At 45.4% G+C, this 12,361-nt stretch overlaps 1 protein-coding gene across 1 annotated transcript in view; it reads left to right on the forward strand.

The window, feature by feature from the left end:
* Positions 1-12,361, forward strand: part of ADAMTS7 (ADAM metallopeptidase with thrombospondin type 1 motif 7) — a 143,178-nt gene that overhangs the window by 69,054 nt on the left and 61,763 nt on the right. Inside the window, exon 16 of the mRNA XM_084642522.1 lies at positions 2,704-2,845. Within this exon, the coding sequence (XP_084498648.1) occupies positions 2,704-2,845 (142 nt within the window). The remainder of the gene's footprint in view (positions 1-2,703; positions 2,846-12,361) is intronic.

Raw genomic sequence — 12,361 nt, forward strand, 5'->3', positions numbered from 1 at the left:
CCCACAAGCTTTCATGAGTGCTGTGGCTTTGCTGATTGGTATGTGAGGCAGCTTGGATTGAACTGATATTAACCAGTGAATCCATTTCAGTCATGCGGAGATCGAGCCCCACATTTCACATGGGAGGAATGCATAACATTTTTTCAAGTGTGTTTTTGCTAACTGAAGATTGTTCTGGGTACTTATTTCATCTCTGCTATTTTCCAGCTCTCTGCGCTAGCAATTCTTAGACCACTGCAAGTTAGTGTGACTCTGCTGACTGCTTTGCTTGGTGCCATATCACCAGGGGCTATGGTCTCAACAGATTATATTTGCTAACCAGAGTTGGGGATGGGCAGTATTTGGTTGGGAGACCTCCAGGGAAAACCCAGGTGCTTCAGGAAATGGTGTTAGTCATGGTTTTGTCTCCAAGTCAGCAGGGTGAGCCACCCACTTTTATTCAGATGATCACGACAACAATGGAAATGACATAGGCCAAGAGCGTTATTTTAAAAACAAATGTATTTTAATTTCTCTCACAAAGATTTAACCAAAGGCCTCATTTTATGATTGACCAGCTCAAATGCTTTACAGCAACGACTTCTAGAACATGCTGCTGCCAGAAGATTTTTGTTCCCACTCTCTCGTCGCCTATTAAAGTACAAACTTGAATTGCATTCCCTTCTGGCTTCCCTCTCACACCATCTTAAGACAAGTCAGTTTTAGTGGTTCACACATAACAGTGTTTTTCTTGATTTCTACAGCATCAGCATTTCTTCTCTGTCTTTCTCTGGGGTGACAACAGCCAGTCTCGCCTACAAAGCCAGGAAAAGCGAGAACCTCAGAAATTCCCATCACTTATAAAATTTCTCAGTGGAGATCTCAGGAAAAGTAATTTACATGAACTAGCATTCAGGCAGCTCAGAGCCAGGTAATCAGGCGGACATCCAATGGCTCCCCTCTGGCCCGCCCAAAAGTTTGGTATGTTCCACAGAGTGTGGAAGAGTTCATCTACTGAGTCTGCAATTAACACAGCCTGTTCCCATTCTCCTTTCATTCAGTTAGGATTAAAGATGAACTTCAGCCTGCACTCTGGAGCCAAAACCCTTCTCCCCTTTGGGAAAGCTTGGCCCTGAACTTCATGGCTTGCCCTTTATATAAGGAACTGAACCAAACCATCAAGAACTTTGGGAAAGTCCTGATCTGGCCTGCACTTGGAAGCTTGGCCTCATCTCTGATTAGAAGGGAATGCCTTTAACTATTTCCTAACCATAATATCCTTGCAATGGCTAATTTTAACACCACCAACCTTCACTAAGCTGATGTGGTGCTAGGAGGCACTGTGCTTTGGGGGGTGAGGTTTGTCAGATAAGACATAAAACCAAAGTCCTGACAGTCTGGACCCTTATCAAAGGTCCTATGGCACTTTTATGGCAGAGGAGGGAAGACAAAACAAGAGGTGTGAGCCCCATGGATGTGAGTAGGTCTCAGTTGTATTAATGGCATTGCACCTACCACAATTTCCCTGTTGCTTCGCTTGGATTTGCTAATTTTCTCCCCCTGTTCTAAAACTCCTGGGTAGCATTGCTGGAGTAATTGTGATGGCTGCAGCTCCGTGGTGGGGGAGGAGAAGTGATCTTTATAAACACTTTATTTTTGTACTTTCGAAAGCACTTGGTTGCTTGCAGAAGGTGCTGTGTGAATCAATGTATAACAACAGGTTTCAGAGTAGCAGCTGTGTTAGTCTGTATCCGCAAAAAGAAAAGGAGGACTTGTGGCACCTTAGAGACTAACAAATTTATTTGAGAATAAGCTCACGAAAGCTCATGCTCAAATAAATCTTAGTGTCTAAGGTGCCACAAGTCCTCCTTTTCTTTTTAATGTATAATAAGTTTGCTACACTTGGCCAGCTGGGTAAATTGTATGGGCCGTGCTATAGAGGAGATCAAACGAGATAATCACAGTGGTTCCTCCTGGCCTTCGAACCTATGATTATGAATTATCCAGGCCCACCTCCACATTTCCTTTACTGCTGCAGTTGAATCAGCCAGGGAATGACATCTCTATAGTAATGTCAGATTTGTTGCCAGTGATCCCCTGAACAAGAGGCTAAAGGTCAGATCCTGAGTTCATGTTAGGGTTACCAGATAGCAAGTGGGAAAAATCAGGACACCTTTTTTTTTTTTTTTCCGGGGGGATGGTTGCATATATAGGACAAAGCCTCTAATGGTGGGATGGTCCCGATAATCTTGGGACATCTGGTCCCGCAAGTTCATTTACACCCAGTGTCAATGAAATAGCTCAACTCAAAGTATTGGGCACTAAAACTGGCCCAGTATCGGTGTGTTCTGGTTGAGCTATTCAGCATCTAAACACCCTCCCACACTGCAGGGGCCTAGAGCTCGTGCTCCAGCCTGAGCTCAGAAGATTACATGGCAAGGACACAGCCTGGCAGCCCGACTCCATGAGTCCAAGTCAGCCGGCACATCCAGCTGCAGATTTGTCTTTGCTGTGTAGACAACCCCTAAGGGCCTTGTGTATTGAACAGTAGTCTCTCCAGTCTTCTCCAGATCACTCTATCGCACGCAAGTATGGTTGTGTGTGTTATACCGCTGCATGGCAATGTCTTGACCTATACTAGATGCCGGAAAGCCCCATCAATGCCAACAGAAAGTGGTTACGTTGCTGAATGAGCTGTGACTCGGTTTGATTATCTCCTCACAGCTGTTGTTCCAGGAGACGAACCCAGGGGTTCGATACCAGTACACTATCCGAAGGGAGTCTGACCCTGAGAACGAGATTCAGCCCGCAGAGTTTTCCTGGCGATACGGCTCCTGGACTACGTGCACTGCCACATGTGGGACAGGTAAGTTTGTCGACCTTTTCACGTCGACCTGACACGCTTAAAACCAGTAGCTTTGCTCTCACACACTACTTTACAGCAGGAAGGGGAATAGAGGTGATTTTTGTAAAGTATTCCATGCACATAGAAACCAAGGAGTTCTGGTACAGCACATCCCATCCGAAATCAGTTTTACTAGCTAGTCCACTGATCAGATCTGTATGATGCTAAAATATTTGCTTAATCATTGGGGGTTACCATCAAAGTTAAGGTACCAGAATAGGTCTAGTTCTCGTGGGTACAGTGTAACCTCCCCAGTAAATAGGTCTGGAACATGCTGGTTCTGGCCAAATCTCTGTAAACATCATGTTTAAAGGGAACAAAACAAAATAATTCATTTGTGACACATTTTACATCACAACCTAGGAAATACACATCAAAACAGTTTGCTGACATTTGTCTTAGAAACTCTTTGGCCTTAGGTTTCAGTGGGTTTGTAACACAGAAACAGCTGCTGGGGTCATAAATATCCAGACCAGACCCCCTGCGGAGCTCAGGCGCTTGGAGACTGCACTTTATCAGCTTTTCCCTCTTAACTTGGTGTCCTGTTACCATGCTGGTTGCCTGGAGGTTTCAGGGCCTTCTGGTTGATTCAGACAAAAGAGTTTTAGAGAAGTTGAATAAACATAAAATGGCCTGTATTTGGGTTTGTACAACACTATTTTAAAAAAAACAATTTCAAGCATCTCACAGAGGATCAGATTTGAGAGATTCCATGGAAATGCCTCATCCCAGCAGATCCCTGAAGCATGCAGGGCAGGGCTCATGCTCTTCCTTGATCTATATCCGTGATTCGCCATTCCCTCCACAGCTTTCTCCTATGCTCTTCTCCTCCTCCTTCCTGGTGATCAGTCTGTCTGCTTCAACAGCCTGTTTCAGGATGTGTGTAATGGGCTAGACACCACGAGGTGCCCCCTCGCAGCCAGACATCACAGCTCTCTCGCTGGGCTAGCACCCCCTGCCAATGGTCACGCCAGCACCTGGACTGTGACTCGGCCCTGCGGCCAGGACACCATCTTTCGTGCACCCTTTCCAGGTCCCAGTTGTCCCAAACTAAAAGTCTAAAAATGTCTCTAATGGAAACAAAAATCCTTCCACCCTTTATGGGGCTTTTCCTCAGCCAGGCTTCAGCTCAGCCTGCTGGGCTCCACACCCCCTGTGACTGGCAGGAGACCCCAGTCCCACCCTCTGCTCTGGGGTCCAGACCAGGACCCGCTCCCAAAAAGCTAGCTCCCAAAACACCCTGTCACCCAGTCAAAGCAATCACCCCTCATCTGACCTTTCACTCCTCGTCATCCAAGGAAACCCACACAACACCCTCCAAAGCCAAGCCTGGGAACTTAAATTCACAACTCTGCTAGACACTATAAACCGTGGACTCAGCAGAGACCATGATCGTATGGCTCATCACAACATTTTGTAACACACCCCACTGTCTACTAACCCTTAATTGCCCGCTTCCTTTTAAATTTAAATGGTCTCCTATAGCATGTGTAAACCCCTTATGCTTGACAATCTGTCCCAGCTTGTATTTAGCTCAGAAACTCTGTTTTCCTTCCCTAGACCTGAAGAAGACCTCTTTGAAGCTCTAAAGCTTGTCCCTTCCACCAACAGAAGTTGGTCCAGTAAAAGATGTTACCTCACCTACTTTGTCTCTCTCATATCCTGGGGCAAACACAGCTCCAGCACTGCCAATGTACATTTTGCAGTGTTAATTAATGACACTTGGTCAGGCTGCAAGTAAACTACAAGTCCCAGTGAGTTTCCAAACTGGCAGAATAATGGAGACAATTTATTCGGCAGTTAGAAGAGTGGGAGGCTAAGGGGTGTACAGCTGTCTGTGAGTTTTACAGAACCACTTGTCCAATATGAGGAAGGTTAAACTTTCAAGTGTTTGTTACAGAGATACAGCAGAGAGGCATATACATTGCTACATGTCTTTGAACTTTAGATTTCTTTCCTATGATCCCATGGCTCCCTTGGGACGTTGAAGCTTTTGAGGTGTGTATATGTGTGTGTGGTCCTCTATCTCCTCTCCAGCTTCTCAGAGGCAGCAGAACACTTTGTTTTGATTTTACTCCATAAACAGAAACGAGAAGAATCTGTCTCTTGTTTTGGTTTTGGCTTTATAATGACATATTATCTTCCTTTCTCATTGGTTTTGAGGGTGAGCGGTGACATAGCATGGGGCTATTATGAGAACTGTGGTCTAGCAGCTGAATGTAAAACTTTGGTTTTGTGTAGCTGCCTTGCAAAGAGGCTCACACTTGAGTGCACAGTTTGCAAATGTAGGAGCCAGCGTTGCACTGCTGATGGCCTTATTCAGAAGCCACTGAGGATTATATTACATAATTATTATGGTCAGTATTTCCCACTGCTCAGAGAGAGAGAGAGAGAGAGATTCAGTGACCTGGGTACATGGAAAGTTTGTGGAAAATCTTACATGATTTTCCTCTTTGTCCTTCACACACAAAGCATTTGTGTGTCCACTAATCCCTGTGGAAAGTCATTAGAAGCTGAAATGCTGCCTAGCACACGTTCTTTATTTTGAAAGGACATATTAAAACCCGCCTTAATGATCAGCTATGTCAGGGCGCTCACCCATTTCCATTCTTTTAACTGAATTTTATGTTTTACGCACCAAGGCACCTTCATTCTCCAAAGAAACATTTTTTCCTGTCCTGCAGTGGGTTCTAAGAAATCTGTTTCTAACTGAATCATTTTTGTAATCAGTTGAAAAGGTTTAAAAAAAGTCTGCATAGCCATCTCTTATAGCTCCCCTGAGACTGGTACCTTGAGATGTATGGACAGTAATCTCACAGGGCATTAGGCACACATCTTGTAAATATTTTTGGAACTTCCAAGTGGTTATTTCTCTTTTTAAATAAATGTAAAAAATAAAGTATCTGACCCAAATATGTAAAGACAAAGGGGCCCAATCCTTGCTCCCGCTGAAGTTCATGGGAGAGGTTTGCCATTATCCTTAACTGGAGCAGGGTTGGCGGGTAAGACACACACACACACGTGGCAGATTACATTTCCAACAGTCCAAAGGTGCTTTTGCCATCTGAGAAAACTTTATCCCTACAACTCCTAATTCTTAATGTAACCTAGTGGCCTGCGCCAGCTGCTTCAGCCAAAGAAACTCTGCACTGAGTAAATCCGTAATAACGTTTCCACCTAGCCCCCAATGGTTAGAGGTCGGCGTATGCCCTGAAACATGAAGGCTCGTGGCACATCTCAAAACCCTAGATTTTTATACTGGTTCTCCACTTGGTTGGGACTAATGCCTCAAATAGCTCACTGCTGTGTGATGAAAGATCGAGATGAGAGAGAGAGAGAACTTAGCTCACTCATTTTTATTTATAACCAGTTTCACTTTGGGATTTGCTTGTTTGTTTTAATTTATCATGTTTCAAAATAGAAGGAATAGGAAATAAGATGGTCAGACAGAGTCACAGCTGTCCAACCTGCCCCACTGAGTTGATCCTGATCCTATTTACACCAGAGTGAATCAGGAGTCACTCTGTTGAAGTCAATGGAGATGTAAAAGTGGTGTGAAATCGGAATCAGGCCCATTGATTTCCATGGGGGCGGTCTGAGAGGGCATTTACTACTACCATCTAATGCCATAGGGCTAGGCTGCAGTGTCACCATCTGCCCTCGGAGTTACAGTTCTCTCCCTTCCTTTCCCTTGCTGCATGGGGGAAGCTGCATCAGTCATACTCCCAGCATAGCTTATTTCCCACTTGGCTTGCGCATGTCAGCTGCACTGGCTGGCATTTTAGGGGGCTGCACCGCTGCACAGGAGTGGGAACGGCAGTCTGATGGCACCCAGGGCTCTCCCCTGCCCACCATGATGCTGGAAGCATCATGCCACATAGCAAGGGGACTGAGAGCAACAATTTGTGCAAAATTCCCCTCGTCTGGACAAGGCTCCGGCAGCTCAGGGTCAGAGCACAGTGGTGTGGGAAGGCTTGTGCTGTGCTTGTCCTGTAAATAAACAGGCCTTCAGACACCAGGGCTGCCAACCTCACACATTTCACCAGCGCCAGATACCCTCCGAAAATCCTCACTGACAAAGCTGAGCCCAGTGGTCTGGGAGTTTCCTCTTCTCAGCAGAGTCCAGGAATTCCCTCTGCCGCCGGACTTCACAGCATCTTGGTTTTATCGTTAGTTACAGCTCTCCACAGGCACGGCAGAAGTGCGCACGGCAAGAATTCAAAAAAAGGGTGTCAAAGCTGCTTGTGGAATGCGAGGTCCCCCGTAGCTGCGTCTCCCCACCAGGGCTGCCAGAGGGACGCAGGAAGTGCGGTCGGACAATTTAGCCGTTCGCTGAGAGTGTCAACAGGGCAGGAGCTGGCTTCTTGCCAGTCAGACTTTTTTTTTATACTGTTGCCAAAAGTACATCTGTAAAAAACCGATATCCAATCACAGACGCAGGCTACCGGCCTGCCAACTGGGAGATGTCAGGGCTGCATGCTAGTGGGTGCCTGGAGCATGGTTGTCATTCGAACACTAAACGAGCCTCCACATCTCTTCCTTATTTGCAGGGCATCTTGGATGCTTTTGACAGCTTGTAGATAGGCCCTAGCCACAGCAGAACCAAAGAGCGAGCCCTGTGCACAGTCAAACACTGCAGCAACTCACCAAAATCACTGGTACTGATGGTTTCCACTCAGCTCAGCTGTAACAATAGTGCGACTAGAGGGGGCTAGCGTTTCACAGCAGACACGTGGGTGAGATCTTCCACCCCCACTCGGACAGCAGTAAAGTCCGCTGCTTACAGTAGGCTTGCGGTAGCTGTCTTACGCTGGGCCGGTTTATTTGGAGACCCCGAGGCAGGCTATACGATTGAAAGCGCTCCTTTGAGAATCACTGCCATTTCCGCTCAACAAGGCCCCATTCTTGGTTAACCCATAGGCACTACTGTAGTAAACATGATTAATGATAAATAATACAAATATCTAGGGCTCACTCATACCTCACCTCTGTACAGAACTGTACAGCACAGAGGCACTTTCTGCTTTTTCCAACCCCTCCCATGAGCTAGGGCCAGGGGCCATGCCAGCCCTTGCATTCTGGCAGCACAATTACATGAGTCTAACACCACTGCTAGCCCTAAATTCCCCGTCAAGAGGAACAGAGGGAGCTTAAAGCAAGGGGATTAGATCTGCCCAGCTAAGGTTCGTTGAGCTGGGCCCTCCCAGGGAGAGCATAGGTGCACCCTCTCAAACAACAAGCCAGAAACCAGATTCTCCTGGCTCTCCTGGAGGCTTTGTGCATGGAACACCCCTACAGCTGGATGGACCTCCAGAGCAAAAACTAGCCCAGAACATCTTCTAACACCCCACTAAGTTCTCATCTCACATGCCTGGAAAAACTCTAGAAAATGTAGCAGAAAACAACAGCCTTTCTGTAGGTTCTCTGAACTGCCCTATAGAATTTATTAAGACTTGGGTTCTTTCCTGGCTCTATTGTTGGCCTGCTGGGTGACCTTGAGCAAGTCACGGCCCTGCTCTGTGCCTCAGTTTCCCCATATGTCACACGTGGACCATGATAATGATGCTGACATGATACTTTGTAAATTGTTTTGAGCTCTGATGATGAAAAGTGCTAGCTAAGAGCTGGGGATTATTATTATTATTATTTATTATTTTATTTCACACTCTTTTAGGATGGTTCAAAAACTGATCAAAAGGACACGGTTTAATTCTCTATTAAAAGTCTGTGTCCCACCCACTGGTGTAAATCAGCAGCGCTTCATTGTCAGTCGGTGGAGCTACACTATTTACACACATTGAGGACCTGGCCCTGTATGTACTTAGCATAATTTCTATAGACCCTTGTTGGGTTCGTCCCTAGTAAATTCCATTGGACTCTTCGCTGAGGGAGATAATTTTTCTGCATTTTCTTTTCTGTCTCTGTTGAGTATAAAACATTTGTCTGTCCAAATAAGCTATTCACTGCCTCTCCTCCCTGCTTAATTCATCCAGCCATGCCACAGGCCAGTATATATGAGATGAAAGGCACAAGTCAGAGGCCAGAAATACCAGCACTGAGGCATCACCGAGTGAATGTGGCAATGGCTGCAACTTGCTAGCAAAGAGAACACATCTGTTTTGTACCAGGCTTGTTGCTCTGAACTGTTTAAACACAGAGATAGATCATAAGCCATTGTGGCATAGAGAAGGCCCATGAGGTTCATTGCAGTTAGTTGAGATTAAAGTAACCTGGCCTTGCCAAAGTTTATCGGAGTCCAGCAACAGTTCTTGACGTGATTTAATCTCTACCCTGCAGTTCAGTGGTTTGACAAGCTCGTGCTTTTCTGATGAAATCATTTCTACTCACAGCGTAGACAGGAAGAGAGGAAGGATGAGCCTATGGTTCAAGGGCAGAAGTGGGAGTCAAGAGACCTGGTGTCTGTTCCCAGCTCTGGGACAAATCACTTAACCTTCTTGAACCTCAGGTTCCCTGTCTGGAGGATGGAGCTAATAATCACACCCACTAAAAGGTCTTTGGAGACTCCATTGATTAGTGTTTGTAAAGTGCTTTGAGCTCCTCAAATGGAAGGTGCTATAGAAACACAGAGGAGTTATTTACTGGTCTGTTGTTCTCACCTGTGATCACTAAAACTCGTCATTTTCACCTTACTCTTCTTAACTGTCCACCCTATAGCTATACCCACAGAACATCTAACCCATTTCTTATCAACCCAGTGCAGGTGGCAAATGGTGCTTCCTCTTTCTTTGTGCTTCCCAGATCCCTCTCTTCCATCACCACCCCTGGCTGCTCTGATTCAAACACTAGAGTCCTGGGTCCATTTCTACACCCTGAATTTACCGAGCAGAAAATGACCAGCCACTACAAGGGCATGACAACGTTCCCTGCAATGTGTATTGATCATTTCAACTTTTACTAGCATTTTGTCCTGCCCACCTGGCTGTTCTGTACTCCAGACCTTTCTCAGAAAGACTCCAAAGCCCTGGTTGGTCTTACTGAGCACAGTGAACTGCTGATTTATTTATTCTTTTACACCAAGGAAGTGTCTCCATGTCCAAAAACATGTTCCTTTCTGGCTCTAGTAGCTTCTGGGAAAAGGGGCTGAAAGGAACATGTACATTGATAAACAGTGAGGAGTCTGGTGGCACCTTAAAGACTAACAGGTTTAATTGGGCATAAGCTTTCATGGGTAAAAACCCACTTCTTCAGGTGCATGGAGTGAAAATTAAAGATACAGGCATAATATGTGCCAATATATTTATGCTTGTATCTGTAATTTTCACTCCATGCATCTGAAGACATGTGGGTTTTTACCCACGAAAGCTTCTGCCCAAATAAATCTGTTAGTCTTTAAGGTGCCACCGGACTCCTCGTTTTTTTTGTGGCTACAGACTAACACAGCTGCCCCTCTGATAATTGATAAATAGTGACGTTTCTGAAACAATATGCTCGCATGCTAGTAATTTCAGACCCTTGTACCTTGCAGTACATTCTGTTTTAGTTCCCATGTAGTAATGAATTACTCTCTTTCCCAGCTAAGGAAAGAGGTTAAGGTTAGAGGGTAAGCCAGCCATGCTGTTAATGGGACTGCTTGTGCAAACAGTGTGACACCATCTTGTGATCCTATTAAATTCACTGGTCCAGCTCTGTAGGGCAAAGGTCACCCCCTCGGGGAAATGAAATCTGCGTGTCAGGCCAGGTTTTGTTACCTCCAGGGGGACAAAGCAAGCAGGTGTTGAACTGGGGATTTTTATTTTTATTGTAACCTGCAGTTTATGGAGTGTGGTCTGGGCCTAACAAGCATTTACTGTGGGAGCCAGGGCCTTTGTCGTTTCAGAGGCGACCAAGGCTGCGTGAAGAATCTAGTGTAGGTGACTGAGTGAGGGGTGCTCACCTGGTGTAACTCAGCAGAGCACCGGTCACTTCACCGCAGCTGTGCTAATTTACACCATCTCTCACACTGGTTTATATCAATGCTTATTGGTGAGGTTAGCAAATCCGTCAGTAGATGGGGGGCTGGCACACAGCTCCCGTGATAAGCTGAGCTCTCTGCTTACCTGCGAGATGCTGGGGTCCTTAGCTGGTTTTGAACACACAGATTTTTCATAAGGGGAAAAAAACACCCAACTAATGTGTGGGCTAGCTCTGCATAAACAAACAGAAGCAGCCAAATGATGGTGAGCCAGGTGAGAGGAATTTGAAGCACTGGCAGAAAAATAATAAATTGAAACTCAACTAGGAAACATGCAACCTGTACATTTAGGGGGAAATAATTGCAAACTCTTAGACTTGATAGAAGGGAGACAGCTAGAAAGTCAAGATGCTGAGGGTGTTAGAGGTGACAGTGGGCAACAAACCAGACATGAGGTTGAAATAGAATATGGCTGGCGGAAAGGCTGGTGCCGTTTTGGGTTGTGGATGTTCATAGAATCATGGAATCGTAGGACTGGAAGGGCTCTCAAGAGGTCATCTAGTCCAGTCCCCGGCACTCGTGGCAGGACTAAGTATTATCAGACCATCCCTAACCTGCTCTTTAAAATCTCCAATGATAGAGATTCCACAACTCCCTGGGCAATTTATTCCAGTGCTTAACCACCCTGACGGTTAGAAAGTTTTTCCTAATGTCCAACCTAAACCACCCTTGCTGCAATTTAAGCCCATTGCTTCTTGTCCTATCCTAAAAGGTTAAGGAGAAACATTTTTCTCTCTCCTCCTTATAACAACCTTTTGTGTACTTGAAAACTGTTATCATGTCCCCTCCCACGTCTTCTCTTCTCCAGACTAAACAAACCCAATTTTTTCAATCTTCCCTCATAGGTCATGTGTTCTAGACCTTTAATCATTTTTGTTGCTCTTCTCTAGACTTTCTCCAATTCATCCACATCCTTCCTGAAATGTGGCGCCCAGAACTGGACATACAACTCCAGCTGAGGCATAATCAGTGTGGATTAGCATGGTGCCTTGCTTACAACTGGCAATATATACAGAGGAGCAAAAACTTTCCATGATTGCAAGTTGAGAAACCCTCCAGCTCCTCGAATGGTGCAGCTCCCCGCACCTGCAGAGAGACTGGTTCACAGCTGGTTTTTTGGTGTTTTTTTTTAATGTTTCAACTGTTTATAATTGAAAGGAAATGAAGTTTGTCATACACAATGTTGTCATAGGTAATAATGAACAACATGCCCATTGCAGGAAGAGTCAGCAGGGGATCTTTCTTATCCTTTCACCAGATGCTTCCTATTTTAGCTAGTCAAGGTTATGAGTAAGTGGATAGATACATGTTTGTTCATGCAAACAATTGTGTTAAAATAAGCTGGAGGGTCCGAAAAATTAAGCAAAACTCCCATTGACTTCAGTGGGGCCAGGATTTAATGTAGGGAAAATTGCACTCCCCCACTGGAGTTGTTATCATAATTACACTATGTTACAGAAATACCCTTATTATTGCACCAGACACATGACATGGTGAGCCTTTCC

Source organism: Lepidochelys olivacea (genome assembly GCF_965140295.1).
Source record: "Lepidochelys olivacea isolate rLepOli2 genome assembly, chromosome: 10".
Taxonomy (NCBI): Eukaryota; Metazoa; Chordata; order Testudines; family Cheloniidae; genus Lepidochelys; species Lepidochelys olivacea.